The 24,596-nt window shown below is 46.8% G+C and overlaps 1 protein-coding gene across 4 annotated transcripts; it reads left to right on the top strand.

Moving 5' to 3' along the window:
* Positions 1–7,740: 7,740 nt before the first annotated feature.
* LOC115463752 (gastrula zinc finger protein XlCGF67.1-like) lies at positions 7,741–22,770 on the top strand. Of its 4 annotated transcripts, none has more exons than XM_030194509.1 (4): positions 7,741–7,879; positions 9,075–9,201; positions 14,880–14,999; positions 21,583–22,770. In XM_030194509.1, the coding sequence occupies exons 1-4, from the start codon at positions 7,853–7,855 to the stop codon at positions 22,179–22,181; spliced, it is 873 nt and encodes a 290-aa protein (XP_030050369.1). In that variant the 5' UTR covers positions 7,741–7,852; the 3' UTR covers positions 22,182–22,770. The 4 variants fall into 4 exon arrangements, with proteins under 4 accessions (XP_030050369.1, XP_030050360.1, XP_030050386.1 ...); XM_030194500.1 differs by having other exon boundaries at positions 21,580–22,770; XM_030194518.1 differs by lacking the exon at positions 7,741–7,879 and adding an exon at positions 8,850–8,854 and having other exon boundaries at positions 21,580–22,770.
* The last annotated feature ends 1,826 nt before the right edge of the window (positions 22,771–24,596 follow it).

Below are 24,596 nucleotides of genomic sequence, written 5' to 3'. Positions count from 1 at the left end.
TTAGCGCGCTGTCAAAAAGCTGAAGCCAATGAGGTTTGTCTTTCCTTCCCTCTCCCCCACACAGCCATCATCCCTGAACACCCAAAACAAAGCAAACAAACCTATGAACTGCTGCATCCACTTTGTCATTCTTTATTGCTGGTACCGTGTTGTTTTGATCTCACTTATATTTTCAAACATGCCGGCTTGTGCAGCATATGGATGTACCCAGACAAAGTATCGGTTTCATCAGTTAGAGTAGTAATCTAATATAATAATTTGCTCCTCCAACATTCCAATGTGTCTCACTGGGATCGTAACCACCTGCTGACATCACTCCTCCAACGTTCTCCTCCAACGTTCCAATGTGTGTCACTGGGATTGTAACCACCTGCTGACGTCACTCCTCCAACGTTCTCCGTCCCCCCTCCCTCCCAGTTCCATGGGACCCTGGAACTGGGAGGGAGGGACAGAGGGAGGGGGGACCCTGGAAATGGGAGGGAGAGAGGGGGACAGGGAGAGATGCTGCACATGGATGGATGGAGGGGGCAGGGCACAGAGGACGTTGCCTGCATATGGATGAATGCAGGGGAGGGAGGGGACCCTGAAACTCGGAGGGAGGCAGGGAGGGGACCTGGAACTCGGAGGCAGGGAGGGGGACAACAACCCTGGAACTCGGAGGGAGGGAGGGGGGACAACCCTGGAACTGAAAGGGAGGGGGGCCATGGCACACACTCTCATGCTCACACACACACTCTTTATCTCTCACAGACACACTCGCACCCAGTCTCACTCTCTCTCTGTCACACACACACACTCGCACATTCACTCTCTCTCTCTCTCTCACACAGTCACTCTCACACACGCTCTCTCAAACATACACACTCCAAGGAAAACCTTGCTAGCACCCATTTCATTTGTGTCAGAAACGGGCCTTTTTTACTAGTCTATATAATAATTTGTACCTCAAGTTCTCTGGCTGGCTGGGTTCGTAACATGTTGCTGACGTCAGCTCGCCTCCAGCGTTCCCTTCCCTCTCACTGTCCCGCCCTCGCGTAGAGACGAAATGATGTCAGAGGAGGGCGGGACACTGAGAGGGAAGGCAAGGGAACGCTACAGGTGACGCATCATTAAAGGTCAGACTTTTAAATGCCTAGTTGGCTAATCTTAACTTTGTTAAATGTTTCAAACACACCCATCTGCTTGCTCCCATGATATATCCTACGCTGTACTTTGTATTGTTATTTGAATATTTAACTGCTGTAATTGTCAATTGCTTATGTTTGATTTATTCTTACTGTACACTGCCTTGAGTGAATTCTTTCAAAAAGACAGTAAATAAATCCTAATAAACCCTGCCCATAGCCATCCCAGATAGTTTTTTGCGAGGCCTACAGAACAAGGTATTTTCATTTATTTGGAGAAAACGACCCCCGAGGGTGAAAAGAGAAGTCATGTATCAATTGAAAGAGAGGGGAGGGATGGGAGTTCCTTCCTTCACACACTACTTACAAGCAGCCCACCTTAGAGTAATAGCTACATGGCTTCAGGATACAGGGAAGGCCTGGACAAGGGTGGAACAAAAATGGATGGGACCTTTCCCGCTGCGAGCTATCCCCTGGTTATCGCGGGAAGATTTAGGAGAAATAATCAAGGGAAGCCCGCCCATGATGCGCTGGCCTCTATTGACGTGGAGTAAGATAAGGGGACACTTTTTCCCGGGGCGAATATATTATAGGCATATGTTCCTTCGCTTTGCTCCCCAGTTCAGACCGGGCAAACAAGATAAAGCTTTTCAGCGATGGGAGGAGATGGGGCTTTGTGAACTAGGCCAAATGTGGGAAACGGATAAGACGGTGCCATTCCTAGAATTATGCCAGGAGCATGGCCTCTCTCCCCTGCAAGCTTTTCAGTACTATCAAGTGAAGGACTTTATAGCTTGCAGAGCACAGGATGAGTTAAAGCTACAAGAAACTAAATTGGAGGAGGGGATGATGAAGGGAGGAGGAAGGGGTAGCATCTCAAGAATATATAGGGCACTACTCCTACATACTAACCCAGTGGAGCGATACCTATCAAGGTGGGAGAAAGCCATGGGGGAAACCTACACAAAGCCCCAGTGGAAAGTGGCACTTAGATCTCTGCTAGCAGTCTCGGTGTCTAGTGCCTTAACTGAAAACGGTCACAAAATATTATACAGCTGGTACTACACTCCCCATCGCTTGGTTAAAATGTTTAAAACAGGGTCAGCTTTGTGTTGGAGGCAATGTGGAGAAGTGGGGGATATGATTCATGTGTGGTGGGCATGCAAGCATGCGCAGGAGTATTGGGGGGAGATATTGAAGTTTCTAGGTGAAGTTACAGGAGTGAACTACCAGATGAGAATGGACTACTGCTTACTCCATTTTAGACCTACAGGAATTCCTAATGCCATACACCGCTTTGCCGTACAACTATTCGTGGCCGCCAAATTGGTGCTGGCGGCGGCATGGAAGCAACCTACACTTCCGGAACAGCGGTCAGTGCTGCGGAAACTGGACTATATTCATCTGATGTCGAAGTTGACAGCCTTACGCACTGGCCGTGTTCCGCAGTACCATAAAACGTGGAACCCTTATGAACAATGGTTAACCTCTCGGACACCCCAGATCGATGTGTCACATGGACAAGTCTAAAGAGAATTGGTCACAAAACTTCCTAAGAGGAGGGACTATAATAGGGGAGGGAGGGTATTAGTTGGAAACATGTTAGTTGAAAGAGGAATTCTAATTTCTGTACAAAGATAAAGTGTGGATACTGTTATGTTTCTAATGGAAAATAATAAAACAAATTTGGAAAAAAATAAATAAATAAATAAATCCTAATAAAAAAATAAAATAAACATATCTAGGTATGGGAAGCTTTCAAATAAATAAGAAAGCTGTCAAATAAGTTTGAAAGAATCATTTATCCTCTACCTTTTAACATCTTTAAACTCTTATAGATGGCCAATGCATAAACAGTCCATTATTTCTAATAATATTTTGCTGTTGTTTTCAATGGTGTTTGCTATTGTTTTGGGTGAACTAAAATGGCAGCAAGCTCCGCCTACTGGCTTCAGCCCACATAATGGGCTAGATAGGCTCATGCTGTCTCCCATTCTCAATCTAACCTCTTTAGGTTAATCTAAAGAGATCACGGGAAAGAAACTGAGGCCCCGATGCTCAAAACTCCGGCGCTGTTCTGAACAGCACCGTGAAAATACCACCAGAACAGCCCAGAATTACTCTCTAATGCTCAGCGCTGATGATATGCAAATATAGGTGTGCGCATAGTGTTGACCATTATGGAGTTCTGCGGGAGGATAGTGCTTGGCACATGTGCAGAAGAGTACTGTAATGACTTCGGCTCCCGTGCGCTTAGAAGCACACATTAGCGTCTGTTTTCCGTGGCCTAAATATAAGTATTACAGCTCGGACGCTTATATTTAAATGCAGAGGAGTGTGGTAGCCGTGTTAGTCCACTCTTAAGGTTATCAATAGAAATCAAACAAAATAAAACATGGAAAAGAAAATAAGAATTAAATATGACCAAAACCGAGCGTCTCATTTCCCCCCCCAAACCCACCTCCCCGCTCCCCCCGTTTTCTATTTCTGTTGATGGCTTTCTCCCTGTCTCCTCAGCTCGAAACCTCGGGGTCATCTTTGACTCTTCTCTCTCCTTCTCTGCTCATATCCAGCAGTTTGCCAAGACCTGTCGTTTCTTTCTTTACAACATCCGTAAAATCCGCCCCTTTCTTTCCGAGCAGTCTACCAAAACCCTCATCCACACCCTTGTCACCTCTCGTTTAGACTACTGCAATCTGCTTCTTGCTGGCCTCCCACTTAGTCACCTCTCCCCTCTCCAGTCGGTTCAAAACTCTGCTGCCCGTCTCATCTTCCGCCAGGGTCGCTTTACTCATACTACTCCTCTCCTCAAGACCCTTCACTGGCTCCCTATCCGTTTTCGCATCCTGTTCAAACTTCTTCTACTAACCTATAAATGTATTCACTCTGCTGCTCCCCAGTATCTCTCCACACTCGTCCTTCCCTACACCCCTTCCCGTGCACTCCGCTCCATGGATAAATCCTTCTTATCTGTTCCCTTCTCCACTACTGCCAACTCCAGACTTCGCGCCTTCTGTCTCGCTGCACCCTACGCCTGGAATAAACTTCCTGAGCCCCTACGTCTTGCCCCATCCTTGGCCACCTTTAAATCTAGACTGAAAGCCCACCTCTTTAACATTGCTTTTGACTCGTAACCACTTGTAACCACTCGCCTCCACCTACTCTCCTCTCTTCCTTCCCGTACACATTAATTGATTTGATTTGCTTACTTTATTTTTTGTCTATTAGATTGTAAGCTCTTTGAGCAGGGACTGTCTTTCTTCTATGTTTGTGCAGCGCTGCGTGCGCCTTGTAGCGCTATAGAAATGCTAAATAGTAGTAGTAGTAGTAGTAAGATGATACCTTTTTTATTGGACATAACTTAATACATTTCTTGATTACCTTTCGAAGGTTGACGATGTTTGATTTAAATGCAGGAAACAGACATCAATGTATGCTTTCACTTTTGGCTCTGCTGTGACTCAACGCGTATTCATTTCTCACGACCAGCACTTAAGGGCTTGCACACGCTTCCTTCTAAATCCAAAAGCAAGCAAAACCGCCAGATTTTGAAGAAATAAATCCTGAAAAATCCTCTCTTCAAACACCCCAACACCTGCTGTGACCTGGCGTTATTTTTCTACAGTGGTAACATAGTTTTGTTCTGAGCATTGGGAACAAATACAAAACTATCTCATTTATATGAGCTCGACTACATTCGCATGCTACCTGCGCTGTTCATCTGTGCGCTCGTTTGTTCTCACGCCGGCTCTAGGCCTCTAAACATTCTGCGCTGGTAAATGAAGGCGCAAATGGCCTCTAGCACCAGTATTTACTTTTCAGGATCAGGGCATGAGAGTCATAAAGTTGGACGATCTGATTGTTAGAATGGAGAAGAACCAGGAAAAAGAGCCTCAGGGGTTGCAGGCAATAAAGAGTGGAGGAGTAGCCTAGTGGTTAGCGCAGCGGACTTTGATCCTGGGGAACTGAGTTCGATTCCCACTGCAGCTCCTTGTGACTCTCGGCAAGTCACTTAACCTTCCATTGCCCCTGGTTACAAAAAAGTACCTGAATATATGTAAACTACTTTGAATGTAGTTGCAAAAACCTCAGAAAGGTGGTATATCAAGTCCCATTTCCCTTTCCCTATTTGAGATTCTAGATGGAATGTTGCTATTCCACTAGCAACATTCCAAGTCAAAGCCTGCCCTTGCAGATCAGCTGCGCAGGCTTCTGTTTCTGTGAGTCTGACGTCCTGCACGTACGTGCAGGACGTCAGACTCACAGACCCAGAAGCCTGCGTGGCCGCATTGCTGATCTGCAAGGGCAGGCTTCTACATGGAATGTCGCTAGTGGAGGAGTAGCCTAGTGGTTAGTGCAGCGGACTTTGATCCTGGGGAACTGAGTTCGATTCCCACTGCAGCTCCTTGGGACTCTAGGCAAGTCACTTAACCTTCCATTGCCCCTGGTTACAAAAAAGTACCTGAATATATGTAAACTACTTTGAATGTAGTTGCAAAAACCTCAGAAAGGTGGTATATCAAGTCCCATTTCCCTTTCTTCTAGATGGAATGTTGCTATTCCACTAGCAACATTCCAAGTCAAAGCCTGCCCTTGCAGATCAGCAACGCGGCTGCGCAGGCTTCTGGTTCTGTGAGTCTGACGTCCTGCACGTATCAAAGTCCGCTGCGCTAACCACTAGGCTACTCCTCCACTAGCGACATTCCAAGTCAAAGCCTGCCCTTGCAGATCAGCTGCGCAGGCTTCTGTTTCTGACCCAGAAGCCTGCGTGGCCGCATTGCTGATCTGCAAGGGCAGGCGTCTACATGGAATGTCGCTAGTGGAGGAGTAGCCTAGTGGTTAGCGCAGCGGACTTTGATCCTGGGGAACTGAGTTCGATTCCCACTGCAGCTCCTTGGGACTCTGGGCAAGTCACTTAACCCTCCACTGCCCCTGGTTACAAATGAATACCTGTACATGCTATGTAAACCACTTTGAATGTAGTTGCAAACACCTCGGAAAGGCCATATATCAAGTCCCAGTTCCCTTTCCCCTCCCTTTCTTTTCCGGAGCCCCAGGAACGGATTGAGCAGTGCCAGGCTCATTTCTTCTTCTGTTTGTCCTATGTGTGATGTGACTGAAAGGTGGGATGGCATTGCCTGGCACTGCATCCCCTGCCGCCCACCTCCTACCAGTCTCCTACCTGCTGAGCACAAAGCCCTGCAGCCATTCTCCTGCCCTTCTCCACAGCACCATTTCCAGCCCCTGTGAAGGGAGGGGAACCAGGAAGAAGAACTTTCCATGCACCATGTGTGTATCAGAGGTTGCATGACATTGCCTGGCACTGCATCCCCTGCTGCCCACCTCCTGCCAGTCTCCTACCTGCTGAGCACAAAGCCCTGCAGCCATTCTCCTGCCCTTCTCCACAGCACCATTTCCAGCCCCTGTGAAGGGAGGGGAACCAGGAAGAAGAACTTTCCATGCACCATGTGTGTATCAGAGGTTGCATGACATTGCCTGGCACTGCATCCCCTGCTGCCCACCTCCTGCCAGTCTCCTACCTGCTGAGCACAAAGCCCTGCAGCCATTCTCCTGCCCTTCTCCACAGCACCATTTCCAGCCCCTGTGAAGGGAGGGGAACCAGGAAGAAGAACTTTCTTTTATGTGTATCAGAGGTTGCATGACATTGCCTGGCACTGCATCCCCTGCTGCCCACCTCCTGCCAGTCTCCTACCTGCTGAGCACAAAGCCCTGCAGCCATTCTCCTGCCCTTCTCCACAGCACCATTTCCAGCCCCTGTGAAGGGAGGGGAACCAGGAAGAAGAACTTTCTTTTTCGTCTGCTTGCTCCATGCACCATGTGTGTATCAGAGGTTGCATGACATTGCCTGGCACTGCATCCCCTGCCGCCCACCTCCTACCAGTCTCCTACCTGCTGGGCAAAAAGTCCTGCAGCCATTCTCCTGCCCTTCTCCACAGCACCATTTCCAGCCCCTGTGAAGGGAGGGGAACCAGGAAGAAGAACTTTCTTTTTCGTCTGCTTGCTCCATGCACCATGTGTGTATCAGAGGTTGCATGACATTGCCTGGCACTGCATCCCCTGCCGCCCACCTCCTACCAGTCTCCTACCTGCTGGGCAAAAAGTCCTGCAGCCATTCTCCTGCCCTTCTCTAGAGCCCTGGCGGCTGGCACCTTCCTGGCAGCTTTGCTGGGTCAGTCTGGTGTATCTTAGAGTTGTCAGCACAGCTCTTTGTTCTCTCCAGGAGGAGGTGACATCACAGGAGGAGGGTTAGCCTGCATTGGCTGCTGCTGGGTAATGTAGTCTTTTCTTTGCCCCTTTTTCTGGATAGTTATGGGATTGCATTACTAGTAGGACTACATCTCCCAGCATCCACCCTGCAGCTGCAGGCTCCCCCTCCCTGTGACATTTATTTATTGCATTTGTATCCCACATTTTCCCACCTATTTGCAGGCTCAATGTTGTGGCATACATAGTATGGTTAACATAGTTATTCCAATGTGTCAGGTACAGTTAGTATTGTGAAGAGATTAATTAAGGGAAGAAAGGAGGAGGAAGGGATTTATTAGGGGCGGTGCTTATTGTGCTGAATTGTACAGTACTGATATATCCGGCAACACCAAATAAGTGCCTGCAGAGACCCAGCAGCAAAGTTCAAAGCTGCCTCAGGAAGCTGTGCAAGGAGGGAGGGAGCCAGGGCTGGAGCTGGTGCTCTGCAGAAGGGCAGGAGAATGGCTGCAGGGCTTTGTGCTCAGCAGGTAGGTGTAATAAATCAGTGGAGTAGTGTGTTTTATGGGGTTTTCCTTATGGCCCCGGTAGGACTGAGCAGAGCCAGATGGGACCCTGAGACCTGGGCTACTGGCAGGACATGGGCAATAGGGGATGCATTGCCAGGAAATGCTATTCAGCATCTCTCCACACACGTTGCATGGAGCAAGCAGCAGAAGAAATGAGCCTGGCACTGCTCAATCCATTCCTGGAGCTCCAGAAAAGAAAGTTCTGCTCTTTATTCCCTGCAATCCCTCAGGCTCCTCCCCTCACAGAGCAGCTGCTGCTCCTGCATTATGATGCTCTTTGATGTTTGGATTTGCTGTATTCTTCTTAAGAATTTTATTTTTATTACATTTGTACCCCGTGCTTTCCCACTCATGGCAGGCTCAATGCGGCTTACATGGGGCAATGGAGGTGTTAAGTGACTTGCCTAGAGTCACAAGGAGCTGCCTGTGCCTGAAGTGGGAATTGAACTCAGTTCCTCAGGACCAAAGTCCACCACCCTAACCATTAGGCCACTCCTCCACTCCAAGCCAAGCACAGATCAGAAACCTGAGCAGACCTGGGCCTGAGCAAAGGCACTTTGGGAGACCCTACTGAGGGGAGGGAGAGAGATCTGGAGTCCCACAAAGAGAGATTGTGGTGTCCCATGTTCTGTGTATAATTGGTTTCTAGTTGTTATAATCCTGCTGTGTGACTGTGAATTATATACACACAGATCTCTCTCACTCTGTCTGTTTGCTATGTTGACTCCCAGCACTAGGAGGTCTCCTGAAATATAACCCTACTCTGGGACTATATGTTATGCATGGGTGCAGGCAGAAGTCCAGGTGGGGAAATCCTACCTTTGTTGACTAGGATGGCCAAGCCTCCTCCTGTGCTGTCTGAACAGAAAGACGTTGGTGGCACGCATCAGCTGCTCATGCTGGCACTCCTGTGCATGCTCAGTTCGTGCTGCTGATGTAAGCATGCACGGTTTTGCAGGTGTTGGCAGGTGAAGCATCCCACTGACTTCTTTGCCTAGGCCCCCGAGGACCCCTCATGGCTACGTCACTGGTGCTCTGTAGTTATCAAATATATACTCCAGCAAACTTTCCTCTGTCATGATGAGCACCAGTGCTGGCAGATCTCCTGATGGATGTGATGCAAAGATGCTGAGTGTGATTCTGGTTTCTATTTCAGATGCGAGTGACGTTTGAAGACATCGCTGTCTCTTTCTCCCAGGAGGAGTGGGAGTATTTAGATGAAGAGCAGAAGGAGCTTTACAGGGAGGTGATGAAGGAGAATTATCAGACCCTGATCTCACTGGGTAAGGGATAATTTTATGGCATCTCTATCTGTTTCCAAGCCCTTGCCACTGTCAATTTGGCTGCCGCAAAGATCTGGCTAGCCATTTTATGTTGATGTGTCTTACATTTTCCCGGGCAGAAATGCAATAAGCAATATTCCGCCCGGTTAGGATAGTCTATCTTTGTTACTTGGTGAACCATTGTTCGGATCTGAGTCCAAAATTCCTGTATCTTGGGACATTCCCACCATATATGTATAAATGTGCCTCTCAGACCACACTCTCTCCAACAATTCGCTGATACTTTAGGGTATATCTTTTGTAGTCTATCTGGTGTGTAGTACCACCAGTACCATATTTTATATCCATTCTCGACCACCGATTGGGTGATGGAGGTCCTCAATAGGTATCTAATTCCCTTCACCCAGCTTTCCCTTGTAAATGTTTGGTGAAGGACCTCCTCCCATCGTCTGATATAGCGGTCTTGAGGGGTGGAGAGTTTTAATAGTGCCCTATATAATCTTGTCACCGCCCCTTTGCCCCCTCCTCCTCGAACTGCCTTCTCCAGTGCTGTTTCCGCCAATTCCAGTTCCTCTCCTGCCCGCCTTCTTATGAAGTTCCTCAAATGATGGTAGAACGGCATTTCCCGGTCCTCTAAATCATATTCCTCTTTTAGTTCTTCAAAGTCTTTGATTCCCCCGTTATTCCATAATTGGCCCAGCATATATAACCCTTTGTGAGCCCATCTTTTATATATGCTCTCTGTCTCCCCTAATGGGAATCCCGGAGCCCCACATATGGCCATTTGTAGAAAGTATCTTCTCTCCGGAAAGACTTTCCAGCGTATCCGGAGCCATGTATCCAGTAGAAGGCTAATCCCCACCGGAGCCCTTTTAGCTATGGACAGAATTTCGGTCCACTGTCTCCATAATGTATCTCCTATAAAGCGGGTGCCCAGCCACGATCTCTCCCAGTGCAACCACTTTTTATTATTTCTGGGAGTCCATTCCGCTAATACTCGCAATTGGGCTGCCTGATAGTACAAACAGAAGTTTGGTAAAGGATAATTTTACATATTTATTAGCAGTATTGGGGCATCATTATAAAGACAGTTCTGGGTATGACTTTCCGACTGTAGGATTTGGTGAGAAAATGAGTAAGTGCTGCAGTGATCACTTTACGTCCTCTCAGCAGTGCACATGTTGGTGTCAGTGAGCGGAGATGAGAATGGGGTTCAGCTGAGTCAGAGGTCATGAAAACCAGGTGATACGGGACTGAGAGCATAATGGATGGAGTGGAGATTCAGGATTACACCCTCCTCTTATGACTTTCCAGTCACTATTCCAACAAAGCACTCTCTCTTTATGATGCCAGATGTATCTCTAGTGACAATTCCTACCGCATAACACCCATGTCCCTCTTTCTCTCTCCCTCCACTCCTTCCCCTTTGCTCCCACTCACTGTTTCCCCTGTATCCCCCTCTTTCCTCAATGTTTTATGCCCTGAATCCTATTTTCTCTCCCCCTCCACTCCTCCTCCTCCTCTCCCATCCAGTACCTGAAAGTATTGGCTGGTGGTTCTTCCAGGACAGAATTGGAAGCCACTGGTAAACCTTCAACCACGAGACTCCTTTAACATTCAATCCTTGGGCTTTGCCTACAAGATTTTCATAATTCAGTTCAAATGTTATGACCCCATCATCTCTCCTCCCAGAACAAACCTTTTCAACAACAGAATTGGACATCATTATTCCACACTTTGATTACTTTTAGGACCACTTAAGGGGCCCTTTTTCCTAAGTCGCGTAGGCGCCTACGTGCGCCAATTCGAAACTGCCGCCCAGTTACCGTGTGTGGCCCAGGCGGTAATTTCATTTTTTACACGTGTCCACTATGGGCGCTGGAAAATATATTTCATTTTTTGGTGCGCGGGGCTAACCGGGCGGTAATCAGCATTGTAGGCACACTGATAATTACCAGCCGGTTAACGCGTGAGTCCTTAGCGCTACGTGAATGGGTGGCAGTAAGGTCTCAGGGTCAAAATGTACAGGCGCCAATTTTCATTTTGCTGCACGTCTATTTTCAGCAAAAAAAAAGGCCTTTTTTTGCAGGTACGCTGAAAAATGGACCTGCGCGCGTCCAATACACACGTCTACACCGGCGCAGGCCACTTTTCGGCTTTATAAACAGCATGAAATTCCGCAGCGCATGTATTAAGTGGTTTATCAGGATTTGACCATTTTTCTCCTATCATGATTCGATTACACTGGCTGCCAGTTGAGTTTAGAATTCACTATAAGATTGTTAATAGTTTTTAAAGTTTTGACAAAAGGCTTTGAAAACTGTTTTATTTCATCAAGCACTTTTTTTTTGGTAACCTCGATAATTTTCGAAGCTGAGTATCGGGTAATTTATTATTATTTGGAGTCTGTTAGTGGTTTGTGTGGGAATTGTCATATATGAATATGTAGTAATGTTATATTGGTATCCGCCAAGGATTATAGATTGCGTGAAATGTAAATAAATAATACATTTTTTTAGAAACATCTGTATATGCAAATGACACTATTTAAAATCTGGAGCGACCCAGATATATGGGGAAGGGAGTGTGGTTAGGGCAGGGATAGCGAGTGTCCTAGGCAGGCCTATGGTACGGCAAAATGGTCTGTCGCAAAATGCCCATATATGGATGTCTGACCCCTGGTGGTCATACCGCAGTATTACCACTAAAGGTCTTGGTGGCTAAATCTGCAGATGATTTGCATATGACTGATATTTAAATTCTCAGTCCCTAATAGTGAGCGTTATTGTTTGGATATAGATGTTAAATGAGAGAGGGGAAGTGAGGTACCTTGGAAATCCTCATATTACATGGGCTGGACAAAGCCGAAGGTCCATTTATTTATAAGACGATAGTAGCATAGGGAGAACGTTGGCAAGTGAAGGAAGTGGCCGCAAAGCAGAGAGTAGCGGCTCAAGAGACTGTCGAATCCTGGGCATCGACAGATGGGGGTCACAGAAAGTGGTGGAACAGGTGAAATAGGCAGGAGGAGGAAGGACCTGGATCTGGACTGGAGGTGCTGTAACTCATTCTTACTGGTCAACTATGGCAAGATGTTAGCACGTGTGAGTCTGAATGGTGACAGATTATATGCCTAAGGGTAATCGGTGTAAGGGGTCCGAATGGAGGAGGATAGTGTGTGAGCCTTTAGGCTTGGGGACTTGTTTGATGGTATGATGTGGAAAAAGTAGACGCTGCCTGATGGGTGATTTTCCTTAAATGGTGGACCTCAGGGGTAGTGGGGAGGGAGGCAGGGAGGGGTAAGAACTTAGCCGTGTCTTGAGATGAGGGAGATGTGGTATGGGAGGCCCACTTAAAGATCTAAAAGTGGTCTCCTAGAATGTGAATGGTTTAAACTCCAGTGACAAGAGGAGTGTGTTCAAAGAAGCTAAACGTTTGGATGCTGATACTCTTATACTTCAGGAGACGCACTTACGGGTTCAAGATGAGAAGTTGATGCGGCACAAAGAGTTTCCCTATTGGTATATGGATACTGGGCTCAATGGACCTTTGGTCTGTCCCAGTATTTATTTATTTATTTATTGCATTTGTATCCCACATTTTCCCACCTCTTTGCAGGCTCAATGTGGCTTACAATACATCATGAATAGTGAAAATATATAAGAAACTATACATTTAGTGTTACAGAAGGTTGTTGGGTAGCATGATAATGATAGAACATAGTAGTAGTATAACAAGCAAATATTGTGAGACAATTCTGGATTTATGTATAGGGTTCACATTTGTTGATCTTTGTGGTATGCCTTGTTAAAGAGATGGGCACCAAACGAAGCAGATACGTATCTGCTTCGTTTGGTGTCCATCTTGGAGTTTGCAGATCGATCACCCTGCTGTTTTCTTGTTAAAGAGATGGGTCTTCAGAAATTTGCGGAAGTTAGTTAGTTCATAGATCGTTTTTAAGTTGTGCGGCAGCGCGTTCCAGAATTGTGTGCTCAAGTAGGAAAAGGTTGACACATGCGTTAGTTTGTATTTTAGACCTTTGCAGTTGGGGAAGTGAAGATTAAGGAATGTGCGGGATGAGTTTTTAGCATTCCTGGGTGGCAAGTCTATCAGGTCTGACATGTAGGCTGGGGCATCTCCGTGAATAATTTTGTGAACTAGGGTACATATTTTGAACGTGATGCGTTCTTTAAGTGGGAGCCAGTGTAGCTTTTCTCGTAGGGGTTTTTCACTTTCATATTTTATTTTGCCGAATATGAGTCTAGCTGCAGTGTTCTGAGCTGTCTGAAGTTTCTTGATTATATGCTTTTTGCAGCCAGCGTAGAGTGCGTTGCAGTAGTCTAGATGACTAAGTACCATTGATTGTACCAGGTTGCGGAAGATGGTCCTTGGGAAGAAAGGTCTTACTCTTTTTAATTTCCACATTGAGTGGAACATCTTCTTGGTTGTATTTTTCGCGTGGCTCTCAAGTGTTAGGGTGTCCGAAATTGGAAGACTTAGCTTTGGTGTGTTAATGGTAGTGAATTTGTTCGTGTTATGTTGCGAGGTGAGTATTAGGCATTGGGTTTCTTCTGCATTGAGTTTCGGCTGGAATGCGTCCGCCCATGTGTGCATGATATGTATGGCAACGTTTACGTTCTCATGTTATTTGAGCTCAGCCAAGTCCTTGTTGCAATCGGACCTGTGAGTCTAACTTAGTAACAGAAGACTCAGCCATAGACTGTCTGACATCAGGCTCTCCCAGCTTAACCCCAGACTCTTTGGAGAACACAGATACCTTCTCTATTGATCTCTGAAGCATCTGCAAGTCACAGAGGCAGATGAGAGCCCAGAACAGAGACACAGTAGACAGACAGCAGTGTTCATATCTTCCACACCAGCAGACTATTCACATCTCAGGTTCAGATTGGTGATAACTGTGTTTGTTTCTTTGTATCTGATGAATATGTGTTCTGCAATATTGGGGAGAGGACACAGGCTGCAAAAAATACCAAGACATAACCTAATTTAGAAATGAAAACAAATCCTTACTGCACTAGTTGAAGGTAATCTCTGAAATGCTGACTCTTTGCTGGAAGGTTTTCTCTTGAGAGGGATGCGGGGGTAAAATGATTTTGGCTTTCTGCCCTTTCTCTCAGCTCACATCAGTCTGACGTGCTCAGTGTGCTTGTTTCACCTTATTCCAGATGTCCTGGATGTGGACGCTAGACCTGCATGTTGTATAAGGTCTCCAGACGTTTGCACATATTGAAATGAGGATGATAATGTACTGCACTATTTAGAGTGGAAACTAGATATTTTTTTGTTACATTTGTACCCTGCGCTTTCCCACTCATGGCAGGCTCAATGCGGCTTACATGGGGCAATGGAGGGTTAAGTGACTTGCCCAGAGTCACAAGGAGCTGCCTGTGCCTGAAGTGGGAATCAAACTCAGTTCCTCAGTTCCCCAGGACCAAAGTCCACCACCCTAACCACTAGGCCACTCCTCCACTCCATGTTCTCAAGGATGTTTATTTCACTTTTATTAGATTTGCAGAGCTCCAAAATTGTTCCTCTCTAACTGAAGTTTGAATATTTTTTGTTCAATGAAGTTGGTGAAATTGTTTATGTCGGAAATATTTCTACCTCTTGAATTTGAGCGAATCAGATAGAAAACGAATGCAATTTTCTTATCCCAGGTGCAGGTTCTCTGACCTTCACCCCTGAGATTATATCCCACATTGAACGAGGGGAAGAACCGTACAGCAGGGATGAGCCAGGATCAGGGGAAAGAGAACCTGGGAAAAGCCGCTGCTCAGGTGAGTGCAGTAATAAGAGGGAATATCTAAATGCGGCATTTTAGTGCGTAACTTAGAGTATTCTGTAGGTTGATGATAAGTGTGAGCCCCGCCCATGTCCCTCCCCCCGTGAACACCTCCCTTGCATTTACGTGTTACTGTGCGTGGACTTTATAGAACACCCCTGAGCTCTGCAAGCACTTAAGCACGTAAGCACACGCTGACCCGTGTGAGAAGGGGACTTAGGCCTGTACCGAATATTCAGATTCGATTTGATTCGGTTCGGCCGAATAGTGATTTAAATTCAAATACGAATAATTTGTGCTAAATCCTACTGGAATAAAAACTTGATCTCTGATTTCACATTGCTTCTTTTATTATTTGTTATGTTAAAGCTCAGTGCCCAACTTAGTCACCTCTCCCCTCTCCAATCGGTTCAAAACTCTGCTGCCCGTCTCGTCTACCCCTCTCCTCAAGACCCTTCACTGGCTCCCTATCCGTTTTCGCATCCTGTTCAAACTTCTTCTACTAACCTATAAATGTACTCACTCTGCTGCTCCCCAGTATCTCTCCACACTCGTCCTTCCCTACACCCCTTCCCGTGCACTCCGCTCCATGGATAAATCCTTCTTATCTGTTCCCTTCTCCACTACTGCCAACTCCAGACTTCGCGCCTTCTGTCTCGCTGCACCCTACGCCTGGAATAAACTTCCTGAGCCCCTACGTCTTGCCCCATCCTTGGCCACCTTTAAATCTAGACTGAAAGCCCACCTCTTTAACATTGCTTTTGATTCGTAACCACTTGTAACCACTCGCCTCCACCTACCCTCCTCTCTTCCTTCCCGTTCACATTAATTGATTTGATTTGCTTACTTTATTTATTTTTTGTCTATTAGATTGTAAGCTCTTTGAGCAGGGACTGTCTTTCTTCTATGTTTGTGCAGCGCTGCGTACACCTTGTAGCGCTATAGAAATGCTAAATAGTAGTAGTAGTAGTAGCTATGAACAAATTTTGATATCCTAATAAATGTTTGATCTTAAAATCCTCCTCACGTTCAGTAAACCTTATCTATACCATGCTAAACTTTAAGTGGTCAGGTTCTAGAACTGTTTCTATTTGGTACAATTCTGATTTCCCAGTTAAGACGTCTCCCCATCTACGTGCGGTATGGTGTGCTGCTAATATTTGGTCTCCAGAACAACTGCAATCAGGATCTAACATTATTCCTTTTCAGGATTTTACTACATGCTATAATATTCCTCATACACACAAAGCTTTCTCCAAATTTCTTCTACGAAGCAAGACTATCGGCCTCAAATTCCTAGCTTCGACAGCTTATGTCGCCTCCTTATGGCGCCCAAGTCTGCATCAACTCTGTATAAACTCTTGCAAATTTCAAAGCCGAATATATATGTTCAAACTAGCCGTTGAGCCCGTGTAAACGGGCTAGTTTTGGAATGGGGGGGTTCCGAGCCCCCCCCCCTGAGGTCGCCGCTGCTCGCCCCCCCCCCGGCCCGAGCACTGTCTGTTATTGAACTTACATCGCACCACGCAGACGCAGCAGGCACATCAACAAAGCTGCCATCGGGACGGGCTTCCTTCTCTGCCTGTGTCCCGCCCTCGTGTGACGTAACGCGGCGAAGGCGGGACACAGGCAGAGAAGGAAGCCCGTCCCGACGGCAGCTTTGCTGATGTGCCTGTTGCGTCTGCGTGGTGCGATGTAAGTTCAATAAGAAAGACAGTGCTCGGGCCGGGTGGAGGGGCGGCGGTGGCGGCGACTCCGGGTGGGGGGAGCGGTAGCAGTGACCTTGGGGGGGGGGAGGGGGAGGGCGGAGCGGTTGCGAGTACGTCTGCGGCATGCGCAGTAGAGACTTCCCGCTCTGTCCCGCCCCCCTCATCACGTATTGATGCAGGGGCGGGGCAGAGAGGGAAGTCTCTACTGCGCATTTGCGAGTGAGTACGACACTCGCCTTTTATATGTTTGATATTACTTCTGCCTGGGAAAAAGATTTGAGAGTTTCACCTACAATCAAAGAACGGGAGGTTTTTTTGGACAAAGACCAGGCGTTCCTCATTATCTGCTGCCCTGCTGCAATCAGCATATTATATTGTACACAAATCCTATTGGACACCCGAAAAACTTTCTGAAGTAAGATCTTCTGTATCCAACTTATGCTGGTCTCGTCAATCTGCAGTAGGGTCCCTAGAACACATGCTCTATTCCTGCATTAATCTGCAGCTGTATTGGAAATTGATCTGGAGATCCCTTCAGACAATATTTGATAATTCAGATCAGTGCCGTAGCGAGGGCTAATGGCACCCGGGGCAGGTCGCCGCTGCGCACCCCCCCCCCCCCGGGTGCAGCACGGCGCACCCCCCCAGAGCGCAATCCCCCCCCGGACCACATTCTTACCTGTGGGAGGGCCGATCCGCCCCGAGTGCACGTCACTCGGAGCTGCGTTGGCCCCGCTGGTTCCCTGCTCTCTGTCCCGGAACAGGAAGTAACCTGTTCCGGGGCAGAGAGAGCAGGGAACCAGTGGGGCCGGCACCCCCCCACCCCCCCGAGCGCGTGCACCCAGGGCAGACCGCCCCTCCCCTTTCTACTCCACTGATTCAGATGTGTTAACCTTTAAGGCACTAATTCTTAAAGCATCTACTCCTGGCCTATTAATTCCATTGAAACATGCTAAATTGTTTAATTTAATGATCTCGATTGCACTCCATCTGATAGTTCTACACTGGAAGAATAATCAACATGTCTCCCATCATGAGTGGTGGAATTGGCTTTGTTCATATAGGCGATCTGACGAAATAGCTGCTTTGAGAACAGGTCATATTTTGTCCTTTCGTAAACCTTGGTCATTGCTAGACAAATATGCAAGTTTAACGGGCTAATACCTGCTTGTTTTATTTGTTTACATTATAAACTACTTGTTTACATATGCTGTCTGTTATATTCAATGTTAACCCACTGGCATTTGTTTTTTACTTTTGTTTTATTATGTTCGCGTTTTCTAATTCAAAATTATAAATAAAGATAATTAAAAAAAAAAAAAAAGCTCAATGCCCATTATTCATATTCGGCCAAATAATATTTGTCATTATTTATTTATTTAGTTACAGCACTTTATATACCGCAGGTGGTCCCTGAGGCGACTATGCAGTTTACAATTTCTATTACAGGTACTTTCCACTGTCCCTAATGAGCTCATAATCTAAGTTATATATACTAGTAAAAAAAGGCCCGTTTCTGGAACGAATGAAACGGGCGCTAGCAAGGTTTTCCTGGGAGTGTGAATGTTTGAGAGAGAGAGCCAGAGTGAATGCGCGGGTGTGTGACAGAGTGAGACTGTCTGTGTGACAGTGTGTGTGTGAGAATGAGAGTGTGTGACAGGGCCCCCTCGCCTGTTCCTAATGCACCTCACCCCGTTCCCTCCCCTCCTTTTCCTCCTCCTTCCCACACTTTGGGTTCCTTAAGGCTTTCAAAAGTCTATGTACCCCTGTGGCCCTAATGGCCAGTATCCGGATACCCCACCGCTTTCCTCCTCACCCCTCCCCCAAGATGTAATACTTTCACGTCCTTCATTTTTTAAAAGAAGTGTCCTATCTACCCTGTGTCCAAATGCCCGGCATTCAGATTGTGTTCCTCTCGTAAATTTTCATTTCTTTCATTCATTCAGAACTTGCCCCCCCCCCCCCCCCGAACACTTTCGGTTCCTTCAGTCTTTTAAAACTCTCCTATCAACCCTGTGTCCTAATGGCCAGCACTCAGATTGTTTTGCTTTGTCAAATTGTCTGTCACTGAGGTCAGTGCGTGCCTGCCTAGCAGACCACTTCCGGCAGGCATGGTCCCAAGCACATCCTGTTGGAGGTGAGAATTATTATATAGGATACCTGGGGCAGTGAAATGTTAAGTGACTTGCCCAGGGTCAAACAGAGCTGCAGAAGGAATTGAGCCTGGTTCCCCAGGATCTCAACCCACTGCCAACCATCAGACAGCAGTGGGAATCAAACCTACTTCCCGAGGTCCACAACCCACTGTACTAACCATTAGGCCACTCCTCGACTCTGTATCTGTATTATTTGTATTTGGCCAAATAGTAAAATGTACTATTCGATACAGCTCTAGTTTATATACTAATCATGAGCACGTACACCTTGTCTGTAGGGTACTGATGTGTTACGTATAGTAACAGACGACTGAAAAAGACCATGTAGCCCTCCTCCCCCCACTGATGCAATTTCCTGTTTACGAGGGACAGGACGTGCAAAGGAAAAGTTCCAGGGCTGAGTGCAGATAGCGTATGTTGATTGCTGCTGCAGCAAGGAGACAGGTTTGAAGCATCGCGGGGAGTGGAAGGGGGAGGGGCAGCTGATGACTTGTACTGGGGGAGGAAGGAGGAAGCACAGCAAGGAGACAGGTTTGAAGCATCGCGGGGCGTGGAAAGAAGCAGGAGAGGTATCTGGACCCACGAGGGGGGGGGGGGGGCAGCTGATGACTTGTACTGGGGGAGGAAGCACAGCAAGGAGACAGGTTTGAGACGCCACAGGGCATGGGAAGAAGCAGGAGAGGTTTTGAACCCATGGGGGTGGGGGGTACAGGACAGCTTGCACTGAGGGAAGGAGGAGGGAGAAAGCACAGCAAGGAGACAGGTTTAAAATGTCACGGGGCTGGGTGGGAGGAGGGAGAGGGAGAGCTGCTGGACTCTTAGAGGTGGGAAGGTCAGGAGAGATGCTATACTGGTAGGGGGAAGGGGGTATAAGAAAATTTGGTCTTGCGGGGGGGGGGGGGGGAGGGAGAGATGATGAACTACCAGGAGGGACTGGGGAAGGAAGATGCCAAACTACCCAGGGGGGACCTAGAGAGTGGGGGGGGGGGGGGGAAGATGCTGGATTATATTGGGGAAAGAGAGATGTGGGTCCATGGGACACAGAAGGGAAATATTGGACATGGAGGGAGATTATGGTCAGGGAAAAGGGTGATATTGGACATGGGGGGATAGGGACACAGAGGTATGATACCGAACAGGGGGAAATAGGGATACAGAATGGAGATGCTGGGCAGGGGATGTGAGATGCTTAACATGGAGGCAGGATAGGAACAGAGACACAGAGGGAAGATGGAAAATGGATATGGAGAGAGAAGACCCTGGAAAGACAGAGGAAAGTAGAAACCAGAGATGGGACAATTCAATTAAAAAAACATCAAGTTACTAGACAACAAAGGTAGAACACAGCACAGCACGACTCTTTCGAGGCCCTGTATTCAAATCCGGGCTAAAGGCCTACCTGTTTGATGCTGCTTTCGACTCCTGACTTGTAACTTTTATCTTATCCTTATGTGTCCTTCTGTCTGTCCTTCCCTTATCCTGTTTGGTCCTGTCTGTTTGTCCTGATTTAGATTGTAAGCTCTTTTGAGCAGGGACTGTCTTTCTTCTTCATGTTCAATTGTAAAGTGCTGCGTACGACTGGTAGCGCTATAAAAGTGATTTATAGTAGTAGTAGTAGTAGACTTGGGTGTGTCCTTGCGTTTGATTTGTTGAGAACCCAGAAATGTCACCTTTGAAAAGCAATTATTTTGACTAATACCGGTGAGACACATTACTCACATTAAACAAATTTGTCTGCAAATGTTTCTGTCATATTTCTCCATGTTCCTGTCACAAGTTGTTCTTCCTTTTGGAAGTTAGGTTGGAGACAAACTTGACCCGACAGTTGCCGTTTTTCAGTAGGAATCTTGATGAATTGTTGTTACTTCATCACTGTGGAAGAAACTCAGTGATAGCAGACAGGGCCGTGCCAACACGGTAAGCGAGGTAAGCATGGCAGGAGGGCGCTGTCCTCTGGGGGGCGCCCCGCCGCGCCATGCTTACCTCGCCCTCTCCCATGTCCCAACTGCCTGCCCTCTTCTCCCCCCCCCCCAAGATCCCTTTTAAATTTACCTCTGGTAGCGAACGAAGGCACAGCGTCAGTGAAGTAGGCGGCGCTCCTGACGTCTCTACTAGTCTTCCCTTCGCTCAGTGTTCCGCCTTCTTCTGATGTCAAGGAAATGACGTCAGAAGAAGGTGGGACATTGAGCGAAGGGAAAACTAGAGACATCGGGAGCGCCGCCTCCTTCACTGATGCTGCGCCTTCGTTCGCTGCCGGAGGTATATTTAAAAGGGCTCTTGGGGGGGAGAAGAGGGCAGGCAGTTGAGACATGGCCCAGGGAGCGGGAGGGCAGCGATCACCTTCATGGGGCGGGGGGCGCGCAACTGTTCGTCTGCGGGGGGGGGGGCGCCAACTGATCATCTGCAGGGGGGCGCCACAGACCCTTGGCACGGCCCTGATAGCAGATTTTAATATATTCTTATTCAGACCATTCATCAAACCTCTTATGTCTACACATTGCCATTTCCAAGGGACATCTCATCGTCTCACAAACTTGCAGTGGTTGGAGACAAAGGCTTCAAGAAATGGTGTGCAAATAAGAAACACACCAATGCTTACGGCGTGCTTAGAAAATCTCACAATATATCCTCTCCTCCTTCTTATTCCACACAGGTAATATCTTAGAAACTGCCACTGTTTTCTAACACATGACCTTCTGTTTCTGTCCAGCAGATCATCAAATCACACAAGAAAGGAAGATAAAAAAGAATCCAGGAGATCATCACAGAAATGATGAACTATTTACATCTACTGAATGTAATCAGAGCTTCACTCTCCTTTCAACTCTAAAAAGCCACCAAATGACCCACACGGGAGACCAATCATTTCTATGTTCTGAGTGTAATAAAAGCTTTACTTGGCTTTCAAATTTAAAAACGGCCACCAAAAAAATCCACATGGGAGACAAACCATTTCCATGTACTGAGTGTCATAAAAGCTTCACTCACGTTTCAACTCTAAAAACTCACCAAATGATCCACTCAGGAGACAAACCATTTTCATGTTCTGAGTGCCATAAAAGTTTCAATCTGTTTTCAGCTCTAAAACGTCACCAAAAGATCCACACAGGAGTCAGACCGTTTTCATGTTCTGATTGTCATAAAAGCTTCATTCAGCTTTCAAGTCTAAAACGTCACCAAATAATCCACACGGAGACAAACCATTTTCATGTAGTGAGTGTCATAAAAAGCTTCAATATGCTTTCAACTCTAAAATGTCCCACCAAAGGATCCACACTGGAGAGAAACCATTCACATGTAGTAATGTCATAAAAGCTTTACTCGGCTTTCAAATCTAAAACTTCACCAAAGGCCCACTTGAAAGACATGAACCCCCCTGCTTACAAAGCCATGCTAGCGGCTACCGGTGCAGTAATGCGACACAAGCCGATTCGCTTTGATTGGGCTGTGTCAGCATCGCTGCATGGCAGTCGCTAGCGCAGCTTTGTAAACAGGGGGATAATTACCTTTAAGTGGATTCCTGGAGATAGAGGAGATAATATAATCTGAGTCCAGGAAGATGTGGCAGAAAAATACAGAAATCTATTCGATCATATTGTAGGACCGCAACCTGATCAAGCTTTTTGAGTGCATATGAGGCCAGAACTACACCATCATGGATTCTGCTGCAAAGCACTATAATAACATACTATTCTCAGGGCTATGCTGCCAGAATATGAAGAACCAATATGGATGTTGTTGTTTGTTTTCTACTGTGTACCTGCTGCAAACTTAGTACCAGGGACTTCCTCGGTATTAAACTTGGCCATGAAAACCTTGAAGATGAAACAAGAGGAGGAGTGGCCTAGTGGTTAGAGCACCGGTCTTGCAAGCCAGAGGTGGCCGGTTCAAATCCCGCTGCTGCTCCTTGTGATCTCGGGCAAGTCACTTAACCCTCCATTGCCTCAGGTACAAACTTAGATTGTGAGTCCTCCTGGGACAGAGAAATATCCAGAGTTCCTGAATGTAACTCACCTAGAGCTACTACTGAAAAAGGTGTGAGCAAAATCTAAATATATGGAATATTGCTACTATTGAAGATTCCACATGGAATGTTGCTACTATTTGAGATTCTATATGGAATGTTAATGTTGCTATTCCACTAGCAACATTCCATGTAGAAGGCTGCGCAGGCTTCTGTTTCTGTGAGTCTGACATCCTGCATGTACGTACGTGCAGGGTGTCAGACTCACAGAAACAGAAGCCTGCGTAGAGTAACCTAGTGGTTAGTGCAGTGGAACTTGCTACCATTTGAGATTCTACACGGAATGTTGCTAGTGGAGGAGTGGTTAGAGCACTGGTCTTGCAATCCAGAAGTGGCCGGTTCAAATCCCACTGCTGCTCCTTGTGATCTTGGGCAAGTCACTTAACCCTCCATTGCCTCAGGTACAAACTTAGATTGCGAGCCCTGCTGGGACAGAGAAATATCCAGTGTACCTGAATGTAACTCACCTTGAGCTATGGTGTGAGCAAAATCTAAATAAATCAAAAGTTGATGTTATCTACAGCCATTGTACCACTGCATTCTTCATCTTCCTTCTGTCTCTCCTCATTGAGGGCATGATTGATTGCAAATGTCTGATTGGTGTCGGAGAGATCAGACTCCTCCAATCAGAGAGGCAGCTTAAAGTGTGCAGAGATTTGCATAAAGCACTGATAATACAGTGAAACTAGTACTGTAAACAAAGGCAAAGGACTTGGAAAAATAAAAAAGTAAGCTTCTCTTCATATAGAGCCCGACTGAAGCCAGAATTGTTGGTTCCCGGCAAAATTGAATGTGCCCGAATTGTAAATGAAAATCCCCCCACCCCCACAGCCAACCAAAAAAAGCCTACCCCACCAGTGATGGTCTCTCCCTCTGCCCAACATCAGTAGGCCCTCCCTGGCCTACGTTATGAGGCACTGGTGGTCTAGTGGTCTAGACTCATGCAAACAAGACATGCGAAACGGCACATGCCTAGTCATAGAATGCTCTTTATAAATCTTCTGGGTGTTTGCCTTGGAGGGTAGGGTGATGACAGAATGTCCACAGGGCCTTGGATACCTGTGACAGTAGAGGTCAACTGAATTTTGAACCCAAAACTACCCCCCAACACCGGTACACTGGGTCTAGTGGCTTCTTCAGAGGCAGAAATGCATCCCACTCATTCCTACCCTGGCGCTGCGCCATTGAAAATGGCTGCCAAGACTTGGCGGCCATTTCCATTGGAGCAGCGCAAGGGGCAGGAACGGGTGGGATCCATTCCTGCATCTGAAGAGGCCACTGGACTGAGGAGGTGCTACTGGTGTCGGGCATGGGGAGGGGAGTTTTAGTTTTAGTAGAAAATCACAGGCATATTTGGCCGAAACCTAAACCGAAATTCAGTCGGCCTCTACTGCCACAGGAATCCAAGGCCCTGTGGACATTCTGTCATCATGCTACCCTCCAAGGCAACCCCCAGAAGACTTAGAGCAATTCTATGACTAGGCATGTGCCATTTCGCATGCCTTGTTTGTATAAGTAAACAGACTAGTACATTTATGTGCATAATTGCAGTATGTACTATTCTATAAAGTAAACACTCACAGAAGGTGAGCTCTCCACAGGAAAACCAGTAAGGAAAAACCAAACAGTGGATCCAACAAAAGGTCCTCTCACAAGAGTGTCTTCCTGAACAAGGTCTTTATTCACAATTGGCACAATGACCC

The sequence above is a fragment of the Microcaecilia unicolor genome, chromosome 1 (assembly GCF_901765095.1).
Source record: "Microcaecilia unicolor chromosome 1, aMicUni1.1, whole genome shotgun sequence".
Classification (NCBI taxonomy): domain Eukaryota; kingdom Metazoa; phylum Chordata; class Amphibia; order Gymnophiona; family Siphonopidae; genus Microcaecilia; species Microcaecilia unicolor.
Note: the sequence above shows the minus strand (reverse complement) of the source record. Positions and strands in the feature narration are given on the sequence as shown.

Coding starts and splice junctions, on each gene's coding strand:
- LOC115463752 (XM_030194500.1), top strand. CDS start 7,853: ATGGCTGCAGGGCTTTGTGCTCAGCAG. Junction 7,880..9,074: donor CAGGGCTTTGTGCTCAGCAG/GTAGGTGTAATA, acceptor TTTCTATTTCAG/ATGCGAGTGACGTTTGAAGA. Junction 15,000..21,579: donor TGGGAAAAGCCGCTGCTCAG/GTGAGTGCAGTA, acceptor GTTTCTGTCCAG/CAGATCATCAAATCACACAA.